The sequence below is a fragment of the Panicum virgatum genome, chromosome 3N (assembly GCF_016808335.1).
Source record: "Panicum virgatum strain AP13 chromosome 3N, P.virgatum_v5, whole genome shotgun sequence".
In the NCBI taxonomy this organism is placed as follows: Eukaryota; Viridiplantae; Streptophyta; class Magnoliopsida; order Poales; family Poaceae; genus Panicum; species Panicum virgatum.
In genome coordinates, this window is record NC_053147.1 from 53,625,549 (window position 1) to 53,642,910 (window position 17,362).

Genomic DNA, 17,362 nt, shown 5'->3' on the forward strand with positions numbered 1-17,362 from the left:
GCCAGTAAGTATATAATATTTTGTTGATTGTATTCCGTTTGCCTCAGCTTTCTTATTCAGAATCTTGCTTGGCTAGGATCCAACATCTTTCGGCGTATGAGAAAGATCATGTCCAAGACTTCCGCAACTGAGTGTCGAGTGGTTCGGAAGGAACTAGTCGATCAGCCCCTGAATCTCCTATAATTGGGTTGATCGAGACCCCGGCTGCCAGTTTGCCAAGTGCAGACACAGTTGAGAATCCAAGCGAACCAGGCCCTGAAACATCTGATACTCCTGCGGCTGCTGAAGGAACCTCCAATGCTGGTGGATCTGGGAGTAGTGGAGCAGAAGGGTCATAAGGTCCTTCCGTTCGACTGGTACCATTCCAGTCTATGCCTCAGTCAGCCCAGGAAGAATTGGGAAAGGAACTATTTGATGATCCACTGTTGTCTCTAGACAACATGAAGAAACTTGCAGATTGTATGCAGTGGAGCTTTAAATTTACCAAGGTGAATCTTTTACCGCTACTTGTCTTCGTCGAGTAGTTGTTGATATCTGACCAGATTCGCCTTGTATGTCTCAGAATGTTGCCAATCGATCTTTCTTGAAGTATCATGCTTTATATAACACTGTAGACAATCAGAAGATCTTAGAGGAGCAAAAGGCCATGATTGCCAAACGACTCGATGAAGCCCTTGCTGCTCGTAATAAACTTTATGAAGCAAATCGTCAGCACCATCTGGAGGCTTGTGATATGAAGCGTCAGATCAAGAATCTTGAAGAAGAAAGATCAAAGCTTCAGGAAGAGAATTCCAGGCTTCAGGAGCAATTGCAGACTGCTCGAGCCTGTAAGTATCCAATCTTTTGCCTTGGTTTTGCTTTGTCAATAACAATTACTGAAAAGTCTTTTCCATTAGGTTCTCCAGAAGACCATACTCGACTAGTTGTAGCGGCTCAAGCTCTTGTGGATGTGGTTGATTCTGAAGAAGGATCGTCAAATAGCAAGTCCTTGGTGGATCGTTTGGAAGAAGCTCCCCAGAAGATTTTTGATGTTATGACGGCTACTTCCAAGAATTATCTTCCTCAATTTAATTTAGCTCCGATGGCTAAAGGAATAGCTTCTAGTTGCTCTGATGAGAAATTCCGAGAGTATTGTAAGGAATCAGAAGTGATTGCGGAGGAAATTCTGAAGAACATGGCAGAGTAGACTGCTTGTAACAACTCTTATAATCTTCATTGGATTCTTGTCGTTGTCCATAATTCGTATCCTGCTGGTGTGTCTTCAGAAGCATGATCTGATACCGTAGGATAAATATCGAGTAGAATACTTGAATGGAGTAATCCTTAAAGTTAATCATTTAGGGTGAGTCCCGTCAGACTACCCGATTTGAGAAACTTGTAAAGGTATCCATAAACTACTCGAGCAAGCGAATAGTGTTTATTTACCAAGGACCAGAGTAATCCATAAGATAAAAACTATTAGGTACGAACTCCGTCGGGTTGCCCAAGATGTAAATGTCATAGGGATATCCAAGGCTTACTCGAGCAAGGCGAGTAAGGTGTCCTTTGACCAAGGACTGGAGTATTCCTTAAGGCAAAACTGTTAGGTATGAACCTCGTTGGGTTATCCAAGATGTAAATGCCAGAAAGATATTCGAAACTTACTCAAGCGAGGTGAGTAAGGTGTCTAACTTGTAGACTGGAGTAACTACTAAGATTGACCTGTTAGGGCGAACCCCGTCGGGTTGCCTAAGATGGACAAAATATAGTAGTATCCATAACGTACTCGAGCAAGCAAGTAGTTTTGTCTTTACAACAAGGCTGGAGTTCCTCATAGTTGACCTGTTAGGATGAACTCCGTCGAGTTACCCAAGGTGGACAACTAGTAAAGGTATCCAAACACCTTCCAGAGCTAGGTGAGTAAGTTGCGCCCTTAAATTAAGGGCAAGGATGCGGCTTGTGTAGTTATCCTGATGGAGAACTGTATAAGCTATCCTGAACTGGTGATGCTGTCAGACGGAGAGATTGCCTTTAATGTAGTCGATATACCGTTAAGGACCCTTGCTTCATTAAAGAAATCAACTGACAACACTAGATTGCTTGGATCAAGGATAAAACTTGTGCAAGTACTCGATGTTCTAGGAATTCGGTACCTCATTGCCATCTGCATCAATGATTCTGTATGATCCTGTTCTTGTAACCTTGGTTACGATGAATGGACCCTCCCATCTGGAATTTAACTTATGCAGTCCTGTCTCATCCTGAATCCTGCGTAGTACTAGATCTCCCACATTGAAGGATCTTTGCTGGACATTACAATCATGATAGCGTCTGACTCCTTGAAGATATCTAGCTGATTGAGTTAAGGCATTGATTCTGACCTCTTCGACTGAGTCTAACTCAAGTTGTCGAGCTTCATCTGCTTCTCCTTCTTAATAGACTTCTACTCTTGGAGATTTCCACATAATATCAGCGGGTAGTATAGCTTCTGACCCGTAAGTGAGGAAGAAAGAAGATTGTCCAGTTGCTTTGCTAGGCTGGGTTCGCAGCCCCCAGACTACGTGAGGTAGTTCTTGAATCCACTTGCCACCTTTCTTGGTATTGGCGTCATAGAGTCTTTTCTTCAAGCCATCGAGTACTAAACTATTAATGCGCTCAACTTGACTGTTTGTCCGAGGATGAGCTACTGAGGCATATTTGACCTCCATGCATGAGTTGTCACAGAAATCCCAAAAAAATTGTGACGTGAAGTTGGAGCCGAGATCTGTAATAATGGTGTGAGGAAAGCCAAATCGGTGGATAATATCAGATATGAAATCCACTGCTCTATCGGATGAGACCTTGACAATGGGCTTGTACTCGATCCACTTGGTGAACTTGTCGATTGCTACCAGCACATGATTGAATTCTCCTGGAGCTACGGTTAAAGGTCCGATCATGTCCAAACTCCAACAGGCAAACGGCCATGATGGAGGGATTGTTATCAGATTGTGTGCTGGGACGTGGGTCTTCTTGCCGAAGAATTGGCAGCCAGGACATCGTCTGACAAGGTCTTCTGCGTCTGAAATAGCTGTTGGCCAGAAGAAACCTGACCTGTAAGTTTTGCCGACCAGTGTCCTTGATGCCGCATGGTTTCCACAAACTCCTTCGTGTATTTCTCGGAGAATGTCCTTGCCTTCTTCAAGGGTAACATACTTCATGAGGATGCCTGAAGCGGAGCGCTTGTATAGGTTGTTGCCAGCCAGGACGAAACCCTTGCTACGCCTAGTGATACGGGCAGCTTCAGCACTTTTAGGATCGATATGCGGTGGAAGCTTGAACTCCTTGATGAAGTCGATAAACTGAGTCCGCCAATCTTCTTTGATCATCAGTACTTCTCTGACTGTGACAGGGGCCTCCGTGTCAGTGACTTGTTGGCTTTGTACCTTGACTGATGGGTGATGAAGTTCATGGACAAAGACTCCTGGAGGAATAGCTGCTCGAGTAGAGCCAAGTTTGGAAAGGACATCAGCTCCCGCATTGTTGTCACGATCGACGTGGTGGATTTCCAACCCTGAGAACTTGTTTTCGAGCTTTCTGATTTCATCAACGTATGCGTCCATGGTATCCTTGTTGATGTCCCACTCCTTATTGACTTGTTGGACGACGAGTAGAGAATCGCCGTAAACGAGTAGTCACTTTATGCCGAGGGAGACTGCTAGTCGAAGACCGTGTAGCAGTGCCTCGTATTCAGCTTCGTTGTTGGAAACTTTGAACAAGATTTGGAACACATATTTTAATTGCTCTCCCTTGGGGGAGATGAATAGAACTCTCACGCCGCCTCCGTCGAGCTTGAGTGAGCCGTCAAAGTACACTACCCAATGCTCTGGAAAGTTATGAGGTGCTGGGATCTGATTTTCCCGCCATTCAGCTAAGAAGTCGACTAGTGCCTGTGACTTGATTGCTGTTCTTGGCTTGAAGTTGATTTCCAAGGCTCCCAGTTCAACTGCCCACTTTGAAATTCGTCCGTTGGCATCCCGATTGTGGAGTATATCCCCCAATGGGAAGTCAGTTATCACTGAGATCTTGTATTCATCGAAGTAATGCCGGAGCTTCCTGGAGGTGATTAAAATTCCATACAGAAGTTTCTAAATTGATGGATATCTAATCTTTGATTCAGAGAGTACTTCGCTGATGAAGTATACTGGTCTATGGATGCCATAGGCATGGCCTTCCTCCGGTCATTCGACTACTATCGCCGTACTGACTACATGAGTAGTTGTGGCAATGTAGAGGAGTAGTTCCTCGCCGGATAGTGGAGCTGTCAGAATTGGCAGTGACTGGAGGTGATGCTTGAGATTCTCGAGTGCTTCCGCGGCTTCTGTAGTCCACTCAAATTTATCTTGTTGTTTCAAGAGCTTGAAGAAGGAAAAGCCCCGTTCTCCAAGTCTAGACAAGAATCTGTTCAAGGCTGCCATGCAGCCTGTAAGCTTCTGGACGTCCTTGATGGTAGCTGGAGCATCCATGGCCATGATGGCGTTGATCTTCTTTGGATTGGCTTCAATTTGTCGGTTACTGATGATGAATCCGAGTAGTTTTCCAGAGGGTACGCCAAAGACACTTAGTTGGGTTGAGCTTCTAGCGGAATTTACGGAGGCTGTTGAAGGTCTCTTCCAGGTCAGTAATAAATTGATCCTGGGTCTTGGTTTTGACGATGACGTCGTCAACGTAGGCTTCAACATTGCGATGTAGCTGATCGGCGAAGCACAGCTGTATCGCGCGCTGGTAGGTAGCTCCAGCATTCTTCAACCCGAAGGACATGGTCTTGTAGGCGTAAGCCCCGTAAGGGGTGATAAAGGCCGTCTTGATTTGGTCTTCTTCTTTCAGGGCGATCTGATGGTACCCTGAGTAGCAGTCGAGGAAGGATAACAGAACACATCCTGCTGTTGAGTCGATTACTTGATCAATGCGTGGTAGCCCGAAAGGATCCTTTGGGCAGTGCTTGTTTAGATCGGTGTAGTCGATGCACATCCTCCACTCATTGTTGTTCTTCTTCTGGACGAGCACAGGGTTAGCCAACCATTCGGGATGGTAAACTTCCTTGATGAACCCAGCTGTGAGTAGTTTTGCCAGCTCTTTTTTGATGGCTTCTTGCTTGTCCAGTGAGAAATGTCGTAACCGTTGCTTCTTTGGTATGGCCTTAGAGTCGACTTTCAAGGCATGCTCGATCAACTCCTTGGGCACCCCTGGCATATCCGCTGGTTTCCACGCGAATACGTCTTGGTTGGCCCTAAGGAAGTTGACGAGCTCGAGTTCCTATTTGTCACCCAGTCCTGCTCCGATGATGGCTGTTTTGGAGTCGTCTCCCTCTTGCAACTGGATAGTCTTGGTGCCCACATCACCGGTTGGTTTAACCAATGAATGTCTTGGCTTCTTGGAAGGCATCGACTCCTTGAGTGAGAGTTCCTTGGCAGCAGCAAGTATTTCACTAACAGAGCTAGGAACCCAGATAGTGGAGGCATGATCTATTGCTTCCTTGTCGCACTCGAAAGACTTGAGGAGGTCTCCACGTAGTGAAAGGACTCCTGTGTTGCCTGGCATCTTGAGGAGCAGATAAACATAGTGCGGTACTGCCATGAACTTGGCTAGTGCAGGTCTTCCCAAGATAGCGTGGTAGGAAGATTCGAAGTCGGCTACTTTGAATTTGATATATTCTGTCCGGAAGTTCTGTTCTGTACCAAACGTGACTGGGAGAGTAACCGAGCCAATTGGTGTAGAGGAATTCCCTGGGACGATGCCGTAGAACGGAGCCTTGCTTGGAGTAAGCAGACTCATATAGGTGAGGCCCATCTTTACCAAAGTGCTTGCAAAGATCAGGTTGAGCCCACTTCCGCCGTCGATGAGTACTCGAGTAAGCTTGGAGCCCTGAACGACTGGATCGAGTACTAGCGGGAACTTTCCAGGTTCAGAGAAGTTGGTCCACTGATCCTGTATGGAGAAGGTAATGGGGACCTCGCTATATTTGAGTAGGAGCTTCTGAGATCTTTTGGAGAAGCTAGGGTCTCCTCCAAATATGACGTTGATGATGTTTTGTTGCTGTTGGAAACCATCATGGTCTTTCTTGTCGTCTTCGTCATCTTTATCTTGTTTTTTCTTAGGAGCATCTGCAGGTGCCAATTGGAAGGATTTGCGCAGGATTGTGCACTCTCACATCGAGTGGTTGCTCTTGGGGTGGATTGGGCATCTCTTGTTGTGGAGAATCTTGTTGAAGTCATCCTACAGCTTGTCGCCCTTCTTACCACGCGGGGTGCGATCCATAGTGCCGACTGTATCGTCAGGCTTGCGCTTGCGCGCAGGATCCCGCTGGTTGCTAGGGCCTCCACGGTCGTTGTAGTGCTTCCCATTGTTGTCGTTGTTGCGGTGGGGGAAGAGACTGTGTTCTTGCTTCTCTTTGTCAGCCCAGCGCTGCATTATGTCCCGTAAATCTAAAACTGTTTTGGGGCGATTACGCCCGAAGTCGCGGTACAGGGATTGGACGGTGATGCTGCTCTGGAAGTAGTCGATGATGTCGTCGTCGGTGACGTTGGGGATGGTGGCTCTTGTGTCGAAGAAGCGCTTGATGTAGGATCTGATTGACTCGCCTTGCTCCTGTTTGCACATGGACAGGGCGTGTCAAGTAGCTACTCAGTGTAGCGACCCTTGGAAGTTGTCGATGAAGGCCTTCTTGAGGTCATCCCATGAGTGTATGGACTCGCTCGCCAATCTTTCGAGCCACGTGAGGGGTGCGGGCTCCAGAGTCATCGGAAAGTAGAGGACCTTGGTGTTGGTGTCTCCCCCTGCAACACTAACAGCGGTCGAATATAAATGTAACCATTGAGCAGGGTCTTGCTTACCATTGTACTTCTGGATGTTTGTCGGCTTGAAATCCTTTGGGTACTCGATGTTGTCGAAGACTCTGCTGAGGGCAGGGAAGCGATCGGAGTTGTCCGCAAACTGTGCTCTGCGTCTTGCGTTGATGATATCCCGTGCATCCATGATGGAGTCGGCTACCTCTTCCCTGTTATGCCCACAGTTGTTGTTGTGGTTTGGCTGAGGCCCAGGAGCTTGGTTTGCTCGCGGTTGGCCACCCCTGGGGCGATGACTGCTCGCAGCTTCCTGATCCTCTTGATTTCTTTGGTTTTGTTGCTTCTGCTGTTGTTGACGCTGGTGGCCTCCGGAGGTACGGCTTGCCTGAGGTATGACTGTTGCGGTAGCCCTTGATCGTGTGCCATGGAGTGAGGATAGCGGGTTTTTTCTCTCGAGTTGTTCAACAACGTTCTTGGTGAGATTTATGACTCGGTCTATCTCTGGATTCTGGGGCATCATCATGAGTCATAGGGTTGCTTCTGTCATCGCAGCAATTGGTGTTCTGAAAACCGGATCTGCGACATTGTTGAACTCGTTAATGAGGTTGCGTGGTGGAATTCGAGCACGTTCAGCTGCATGAACCCTCCGTGCTTCTTTTCGTTGATTCCTTGCCCTGCGGGCTGTGCGAGTGGCTTCGTCTTCATCAACTGGAGCGTTTTGGGTCAGATTGTCTGCTGAGATCTGATCTAAGGCTTCGTTTGGATCATGGTGGCTTGGAGCACCCCCGGGCTAGATGATTACCGGAACCAAATGCTCGTGAGAGAAGCTTTCCAAGTCTGATTCGTAATCAGCTACGACAGTTCCACCGGAGCCAGTTTCCCTCTCAGTTTCGAGGGGAGTGCCGTGTTGAAACGGGAGATCATCAATGCTGGCGACTTCTCGCAGGTTGTCGAGTAGTTCTGCGAGGAGTTGTCGAGTAGTTCTGTGAGGATATGGCCTCGGCAAGATTTGAGTTGCATCTTGGCCAGCACATTGGTGATGAAATCCATGCTGTCTTGAGGTGACTCGACTGGATCTGGGTAAACATCAAAAACGGGTGCCTCCCGGCTAACGGTGGCTGATTGGTATTCGACGTGAAGTAGGCGATCCAAGCTATTTTTATAGGAGGATCTAATCATCTGTTTGTAAACAGACGATGAATTGCGCAAACCAAAGACGGGTTGCGCAATAAGAGTCTCAATCCGAGTAGAATTCGGTCTGAGATTGATCTGAGTCCGAGTAGAACCCGACTTGTCTTCGAGTTTCGCCTCGACCTCCTTGGCGAGGTCGGGAAGCAACGTGACGCCGCGATTACAGGATCTGGCGATCTTGTTGGAATCTTCCGACGTAGAGATTTTCGGTATGGGAGAGTTGGTTAGGTGGCTGTCGAAACCGCCTAAACCATTGGCGACGCAGACCAACGAGCCGAAGATGAAGGTGGCGCCTCTGGGAGGCGTCATGGTGCTGAAAGCGAATGTGGCCATCGAACTCGCCGATGAACTCGCCGAGTCCCCTACCTAGCACGCCAGCTGTCGGTGTTTACCGCCAAGTCTGCTCAGTGACACCCTTAGCAGTAAGGTTTGTAGGTAGGGATCGACGGCTCTGGAACTCGATGGTGCAAGGAACACAAAGATTTAGACAGCAGTGATAAACTGGCTAAAGAAAAGAATAAAAGCTAGTGGTCCAAAATCGAAAAGAATAAAGTTTTGAATTGACAATCTGTCTGTGTGTGGGAACACGAAAAGATTAGCGGGGAGCAGGTCCTTTATAAAACTACAACAAGAAAGAAAAAAGAATATTCGAGGCTGTTGCCTCAAGCTTACGCTTGGTTTTCCTTGTTTTGGTGGCACCACGGATGCCCCTTATATTTCTGGACCATCTCCTACCTTGTCCATCTCCCATTCCACATCCATCGACGATCGAGAGAGAGAGAGAGAGAGAGAGAGAGAGAGAGAGAGAGAGAGAGAGAGAGAGAGAGAGAGAGAGAGAGAGATGGCTGACCTGACCCACGGCGCCGTGGACTCGCTGCTGGGCGTCCTGTCCGCGGCGATCAAGGACGAGGCGCAGCTCCTCGGCGGCGTCAAGGGCGACATCCAGTTCATCAAGGACGAGATGGACAGCATGAACGGCTTCCTCCTCCACCTCACCAAGTCCGGCGACGACCACGACGACCAGCAGCGCGCGTGGATGAAGCAGGTCCGCGATATCGCCTACATCGCGCAGGACTGCATCGAGCTCTACATGCGCGACCTCGCCCCGCCCGACGCGGGCTTCTGGCCTCAGCTGCGCCACGCCGTCGTCCTCCTCAGGACCCTGCCGGCGCGCCGCCGGCTCGCCACCAGGATCCGCGACCTCAAGGTCCGGGTGCGCGACGTCGGCGAGAGGCGGCAGCGCTACGGCGTCACCGTCCCCGTGGTGACGAGGGGGAGGCCCGCCGCCGTCCTTGGTGGCAAGACCGCCGGCGAGCTCAGCACGCCGCTTGTTGACATGGATGCTGGAGAAGCATCTTTCGAGAATGCCATCGCGTTGCTTCCGGAGGAAATCAAGTCCGTGACAAAAGCAATACAAACTGCTCTAGCCGAGGGACAACATGAGATGGATCAAGATAGTTCTACTTCTACCATCTGCATGGAGATGCTCCTCCGCACTCTCCATGTATCTCCTCAAGGTCAAGGCCGCGTGAGCAAGGAAGAACTCGACAACCTCCGTGCCGCATCCGGATCCGACAGCGGCGCGGATCTCCCCAAGCAAGTGATGGTCCTCTGCTACAGAAAGCTGTCCAGGGATCACAAGAGCTGCCTGCAGTATCTGACTGCATTCCTGGAAGAGAAAAGCATCAGCAGGACAAGCTTGGTCAGGCGGTGGGCGGCCGAGCGACTGGTGGCCAAGGACGATGACAAGCAGTCGTACGAGCAGGCAGCCGAGATGTGCTTCGGCGACCTCCTCTTCCGAGGCTTCATCTCTCCGGCCGACCGCGGCGCCGCCGGCAAAGTCAAGAGCTGCGAGATGAGAGATCTGGTCAAGAAATTCGTCAGTGAAATCTCCAAGAGCGAGAACTTTGAGGGAAGCCAGTTGCCGGCTCACCTTGACAACCAGCTTCGCATCCGTCACATGGTCGCCAAGCAGCAGAAAATAAAGCACAAGGAACCAGATCAACAAGCCCTCCAGGATCATGGCATCTGCGGGCTTCTTCCCATCCCAGGAAAGGAGGACGACAGGTCCGTGTCAGCGGCGGACAGGAAGAAGCTAGAGAAATCCATCGACAAGCAGCTAAATCATTTGAGATCACTCCCCAGAACCTATCGACTGAATGTCATGGATCTTGGAGGTTGCAGGGGCCTGAAGAAGCGCCACCTGAAGACCATCAGCAAGTTGGTGACGCTCAAGTATCTGAGCCTCCGGAACGCAGATGTTTCCGGTCTGCCCAGTCAAATCCAAGCGCTCCAGCTGCTGGAGACCCTGGACATTCGGCAAACCAAGATCCATGGCCCCGACACAAAGCGCATCGGTCTGCGCAAGCTGAAGCATCTTCTTGCCGGTGACAAGAATCCTTCTAGTGATGGGGAGCCGATCTGCACCGTGAGGATGCCAGCCAACATCAGTAAGATGACCGACATGGAGGTACGCGTACGTACCCATGAAACTCTAGTCAGCTCATCTTCCATTCAGTTATCAGTTTATATAGTTTTTGCTATGTATTGGTAGTAGTTAGCTCCAGAAGAAGTAAAAGAAAAACAATTAAAACCTTGACCAATGAAACCCTAACAGGTACTGTCCCATGTGGAAATTTCTCACGGCAACGAGCTTAGCGAAGTCGGGGGTCTGAAAAAGCTAAGGAAGCTCGGCGTGCTCCTCCCCGGACGCGAGCAAGACATCAAGGACCTGCGCCGAGAGATTTCCAAGATGGCCGGACGCCTGCGCTCCCTGTCCATCTGGATCAAAAAGGGTACGCTCTCCGACGCCGCTTCTCTCGACAATGGCGAGAGCGACGGCACGTTCGTGACGCCGGTGAAGCTCGAGAGCCTAAGCATCAACGGCATGGGAACATCTGGATTGCCAAGCTGGGTCGCAGCAGACCTGACGAGCTGCCTCTCCAAGATCACACTGTGCGACACAAATCTGACGGCCCAGAAGCTGGAGAACGTCGTCAGCAGGCTCCCCGGCCTGCTCTGCCTCAGGCTCCGCCGCGGGTCGTACAAGGAAGACGCGCTCGCCTTCAGGGCGGTGGGATTCAGGGCGCTCAGGTTCCTCCTGCTCGAGGGCGCCGGCATCACCAAGCTCACCTTCGAGGAGAACTCGGGTCCTCGGATCGAGAAGATCGTCTGGTCCATGATGATGAACGCCGACGGCGCCGCCAGAGCTTCGGCCACCGGACTCGAGCACCTCCCAGGGCTGAAACAGCTGGTGCTACCTGAAGGTGCCATTGCAAAACACCCAAAGAGTCATGTCATTGTCATCAGACGTCCTTAGAACTATCATCATCACTACTACTACGTTGCTAGTAGCCAGTATATGTGTGGTACATGTGTGCAGGGTCGTGTGTATCTTTTATTTAATTAGCATGTGTGACCGCATAATCCTGTATAGGGTGCAAACAGGTGATCCTTATGTGCACCTCCAACATTCTTTAGTTTAAAATTTTGTACTAATTTTAGAGAATTAGTACAAAATTTTGAACTAAGTAGAGTTGGAGGGGCACCTAAAACTTTTACCTATTTGCAACCCTAATCCTGTACATAGCGTATTGATAAACCCTCTAGGGCTTACCTATAGTGCACTGTTATGTGCCACTATGATCAACCTACATAGCTAGTTAACTACACCTACACAAAACTAATCATGTTTAGCTTGTCTACGTGTGACTGTATGTGTGCTCAGTGTGGGAATAAAATGTACCAATTGTATCATCGTGTGCTTTGTCATAACAATCGTGAGCAGTAACTACCATCATACACACACAAGGTTGATGCTGAAAACATTTTTGTCCCCTTTGATTGGGTTCAAGGGCGAAAACATAGGGGTGGGGGTGGGGGCAAATAAGGGCGAGTCATGCCATGGATTTCTCCTTCTTATGGTAGATCTGTAAGGGGTATATGCGGCTACCGGCATGATTGGTTGGTTGGGTGTGACGGAACCGCCAAATTAAAACTCTAATTAAGCGTAATGGCTGTCATTTGAACACATCGGGCGCATTAGCTTAACGGCTTAATTTGGCGATCCTTTCTCAACCCACAATCCGATCGAAACATCACCGGTAGTCTCACACGAAGGTGAGCGCAGATGGTACGAGCACCACACAATACTTAAAATTACAAACACCAAATGCTATGAAACATTTAAATTACAACCCGAGTTTGAAATACAAAATAATATACAAGTGTGTCTGCCATTTATAAAAAGTTTGATAAACATGGAATCTATCACTACAATATATAAGAATGAAAATAAATTACACACTCAGCCCACGAGTGTGCAATTCCATACACTCCAAAGCTACGCGCCTGGGTCCTCAACGTTCCACCCATCCGCGTCTAGTCGAACGAACTTGGCGCAACACGGACAGAAGTCTACGTGTGCGGGTCCTGAAATCATTTTTCCAACAAAACCCTGAGTATACTAATACTCAGCAAGACTTACCCGTCTAATGGGTATACTTAGCCCACATATCTAGACATGCAAGTCTTTCTGGCTGGTAGTTGGTTTTGCAGAAAAAGCACCTAAAAGTAGATCCTTGATTTCAAGATTTTAGCTCCAAATTAAAACAATAGATTTGCTAAATATCTATGTTTTGCATGTATATGACAACCAAAGTGAAAACACAATTAATTAAGAAAATATCAACATTTATCATATCATTCTGTTTCACTTCCTTACTACGATGTGACTCGAAGATTAAGGTGCTCATGTCCGAGAGCGACTGACGGCAAATCGATCTGATTTAACCTTGCAAGGTGGACCTAACCAACACGGCACGTATTTGCCCCGTCGGACTATACATGCCAACCATTCCCCTTCCCACCTCGAACTACAGGAACCAGCCCAACGACATATGATCAGCCGAGCTCAACGTGAGACCACTAAAAGAAAACAATGCATCCCCATTTCTCCGCGACTACTTGACTACCCCAGGAGTTGGGTGCGGGTTCCTGTACTTTCGAAGTAAGGCAGTACTCGGCTTACCGATTTCGACTACCTCCTACTCCCGGTATGAGGTTAGTACAATTCAAACATGATCAGCAGGGCCTATAACGCTACGGTCCTTAATCGACACAGACGGGACTAAGACACCCAGGAACCCTGTCCTGCTGCCATACCTATATATCATCACCACTTCCCGTCCGGTCTCAAGCTTCCATGTCAAGTTCAACAACTTAGGTACTGTAGATAAGTGTATAACCTATATCTCGCGAGTAACCGGAAATTACTCGACTTCTAAACATCCTATGTCTCGTGAGTGCAAGAAGTCACTCGACTTCTATCGAGAACTATTAAGCATAGCATTTCTATTGTCCTATACATGCTAGTATAACTCAGGGAAACCTAGGGATCATGCAACTAGGGTTCCAATCAACTCCTTAAATGTAATGCACAAGTAATAAATACTTATATAGGTGTCATAATTTCAAATAATAGGATGTGCACCGGGGCTTGCCTTCGGGCTGCTGCTCGACACTGGGCTCAGCTGGGCCTTGGGCTGGGTGCTCACAATTCTCCTGCTGAACTTGCCCCCGCTGCTCCTGTGGCCCGGCGATCACCTCGTACACGGCTCCTTCGGTGGCGGCATCTACACGTATGCATATGACACGAGAATGCATGCAGCATGATTTGTAACTTTGAAACACGCCTAAACCATATACATACACCACTACCCGAGCCAACCCGACGCCCACACTTCTGCAAAACCCGGAATATCCGGACTGTAATCCGGAATATCCGAAATTTCCGGAGTATCCGGACTCCCAAGTCCGGAATTTACGGGCCTATACCTGGAGTTTTCCCCGGAGTGTTCCAAATCCGGAGTATCCGGGCTTATATACCCGGAGTATCCGGATTTCCTACCATTTTCGCCCCCAAGAACTGAAATCTTGATTTTTGGCAAAACCATCCCATAAAATTTGAAACCCTTTCAGGCCCTAATAGAATGGTTCATAAGGAGATGATTGACCCAAACAAAATCGTTTTAAACACCCTAGATCGATCAATCCCTTTTTGCCCTAGCTCTTAGTACCTTGAGCAAGCTCTCCTTGCAAGAAAAACTCAAAAACGAAGCCACCCCATGGAGGAATACCTAGAGAAGATGATCCCCCGCGCCGATTTGAGCTTCTTTGGCCTTGGGAATGGATTTGTAAGGAAGGATTTGGAGTTTAGGGCTAAGGAGAGAGGGAGAGCTCGTGGGGATTGAGGAAGAGAGAAAAGCTGATGTTTAACCGTTTGGAAACAGTAAAAAGACCCTAACACGTGGTATAGGATTTCAAGTCCGGACTATCCGGAAGAATATCCGGAGTATCCGGGTAAATCCGGAATTTCCGGATTCAAACCCGGAGTATCCAGATTCCTCTGGCTCCAGAATTTGAAATCGAGTTTTGAATCGATTTGTGACTCGACTTGTAACCGAGAGAGTTGGATCACTAGTTAGCTAGTTAAACCCAAGTCTAACACTCGGGTGTTACAGTGGGAAACCCATAGCCAAGCTCTCTTAAAGCATCTAGGCCGATAGATGCACATGGTCAGTGCATTGACGTCAGCCTGTCACTTTGTCAGATCTTCAACAGCTACTATTCATGCTTAGAGTGACCGGTTTAACCGATGCCTCCCATCGGTTTAACTGATGCTCCCCTGCTTTTCTGCAGTTTGTAGGTAACGGCTATGGGAGCCTCTCCACCCTATATAAGGCGACCCCCCGAGTCATTTATGATGCCTTTGACACATTGAATACCTGAGGCCACCCCAGAGCTAAGGAGAGATAGTTTGTGCTTGAGATTTAATCCAAACAAGAAGAATTCATCCAAATTGAGAGTAGCAAGTGTGCTTGAGATTAGAACCAGCTTAGTGAGGGTCAAGTGAAGGCTTAATTAAGAGCTTGTTACTCTTGGTGTTTGATGGCACCTAGATGGTCTTAGCTATCGGAGGCTCTTGGTGAGCTCTTGGAGTTTGTGGGAGCCCAAAGATGAAGAAATTGTACACGGTTTAAAGCTCGCCGTTCCACTGATGGAGAAGGAGCATTCTTAGTGGATACTTGCTCTTTGTGAGGCAAGGGAGCTCAATGTACTCCAACGTGGATTAGGGAGGAGTATCAACTCCTCGGTACCATGGAAAAAAATCCGGTTGTCTCGTGTCTCTTGTCTTTACATTCTAGCATTTAATTTCGTTTTGCTCTTGCTCTTGTTGTTGTTAGCTTGTTTGTTGACTGAACACGTGTATGCTTGTGTGCTCTCTTGACTAGGCCTTATTCTTGATAGTGTGATCCTAACTAGGAAAGATGAGCATGTTAGTGTGGCTACCAACCTAGGATTGTTTTGTTAGTGTGCTATAGTTGATAGGTTTCAAATTTTAGATTGGGCAACACTATAGTGCTAGGCTAAGTACCAAATAGAAATTTGAAAAAGTCTCAATTCAACCTCCTTCTTGGGCCACGATCCTTACATTCTCATAAGACACCCAACCTATGTTGTTCCTGATTATGCCCTTTAGCCAGGCTCTAGTAATGTACAGTGTCTCCTTAGCCTTCCCCGGATAAACGCGAGCAGCCCATGCACTAGCGGAGCCGGGCTTGCACAACTATGGGGCCTACAAGCAAGAGTGAACTGAACTGAAATCCTCTCACCTCCCCCATTGTTTGCCCATTGTGCCGGCGACTTTTGCTGGCACCGACAGGGTGAGGCAGAGCATGATGAGTCGACTCGACCTTGCCTTGGGAGCGCTCACATGTGAGGTGGCTTAAAGCAATCACCTTTTGCATGAGCTAACCTAAAGAAGAACTAGTACAAGACAACTAAATATGAGCTTTTGTATAAAGCAATCCTGGTTAGAGCTAGCCTGGCGTAGTTTGCTAGCCAAGATTTGCTAGGTCAGGCATCCCAATACACCTAAAAGGACAATGACACTCTAAGAGTGGGGTGAACTAGGTGTTCTAAAAACTAAGGCTCCAATCACATAAATAAATTTATCACAATTTCTATCTAGATGTCCACTAGGTTTCTATATGTTGGTATCTTTACCGTAAAAGAGGTTCCAATCCTATAAACTATGCAAGGTAAACTAGGAAATCTAAGTGTGGAATGTAGGCGCAAATATAATATGGATGTAAATGAGGTAGATAATGCAAACTCCTGGGCGTGGCATGACGACGATTTTTACCGAGGTATCAGAAAGCAACACAAATCGAATGCCCGCGTAAGGGCATAAACTCCTAGGTCGAGTAACTCTGTGGATAGCCGACAGGCCTTCCCCACCCGCAAGTGGGTCTCCGCCTTACATCTCTAGGATGCTCCCCGCCATGTTCACTAGGTAGAGCTTTGGAAAATCACCGAGGACCTCTCCTTCCTCTCACAAGCACCGGCGGCCGCTCCACAAACTCAGTTGGAAGGTCTGCAAGACTTACAAGCCTCGGATTTACAACACTTGGTGCGCGCAAGCACCATAGCAATGAGGTGTGAAAATCTCGTCTAACTCTAGGCTAACACCTAAAACAATATGCTAAACAGCCTAAACTAGCACTAATCAATCTCTAAGACTTATGCTAATTTCCTTAATTTTCTCTTGAGCAATTTGATGGCTAGAGCACTTGAGTGTGTGGGAACCATGCCTATACCTTCTCCAAGCTCTAACACCCTTGAAATTGCTGGGTGTAGGGGTATTTAGCCCCAACCAAATAAACTAGTTGTTGCTCCAATGGGTAGAAAATCTGATTTAATAGACTAAATTGGTCAATTTACTGACCGAATTAATCGGTCAAGCTGTGAAGGTAGCCATTGGTCGGCTGACTCATGGGTCCCTCAAGCTTCACCAATTGATTCGGTGGCTTCTATGGACATGACCGAATTAATCGGTCATTCCAGAGCCGAAGGACCACAGACTAATTCGTTCTACCCTTGTTGGACTTGATTGAATGAATCGATCAATCCACCTTCAGCTCCTGCTACCCTTGATCACGGATTGATTCGGTCCTTCTTTTGTCCCTTACCAAATGAGTTGGTCCAATGCATCGGTGAGGCTTTTGCTTGTTTTTCTTTCGTTTCTTTACGATTTTTTTCATACTTGATTATTTGAATGGCTTCCATCACATCCTTGGAACCTAACAAACACCTTCAAAGGCATATCTTGACAAAATATTAGTCCCAGTGATTATATTTATTATTCAATCACGCATCTACGTTCCTCTGCATATCAAAATGTAGCAAGAGACTACCTCTTGCTATTTTCCTTACAATACCCCTAGACACGCATCTACGTGCCTTGCTGCATGACCCACCGCTATTTTCAACAACACTATCCTAGGGAAAATGGTTCATGTGCTCCG

General features: G+C 47.8%; 1 protein-coding gene across 2 annotated transcripts; it reads left to right on the forward strand.

Annotated features, from left to right (window-relative positions):
- Positions 1–8,790: 8,790 nt before the first annotated feature.
- On the forward strand, positions 8,791–11,750 carry LOC120666181 (disease resistance protein PIK6-NP-like). 2 transcript variants are annotated; one of them, XM_039945968.1, is made up of 2 exons: positions 8,791–10,470; positions 10,612–11,750. In XM_039945968.1, exons 1-2 carry the CDS (start codon positions 8,836–8,838, stop codon positions 11,311–11,313), a joined length of 2,337 nt encoding a protein of 778 aa, XP_039801902.1. In that variant the 5' UTR covers positions 8,791–8,835; the 3' UTR covers positions 11,314–11,750. The 2 variants fall into 2 exon arrangements, with proteins under 2 accessions (XP_039801902.1, XP_039801903.1); XM_039945969.1 differs by having other exon boundaries at positions 8,793–10,464.
- The last annotated feature ends 5,612 nt before the right edge of the window (positions 11,751–17,362 follow it).

Excerpts from the sequence above, each read along its gene's own strand:
- LOC120666181 (XM_039945968.1), top strand. The coding sequence starts at position 8,836 with ATGGCTGACCTGACCCACGGCGCCGTGGACTCGCTGCTGGGCGTCCTG. Across the intron at positions 10,471-10,611 it reads TGACCGACATGGAGGTACGC|GTACTGTCCCATGTGGAAAT; the intron begins GTACGTACCCAT and ends AAACCCTAACAG.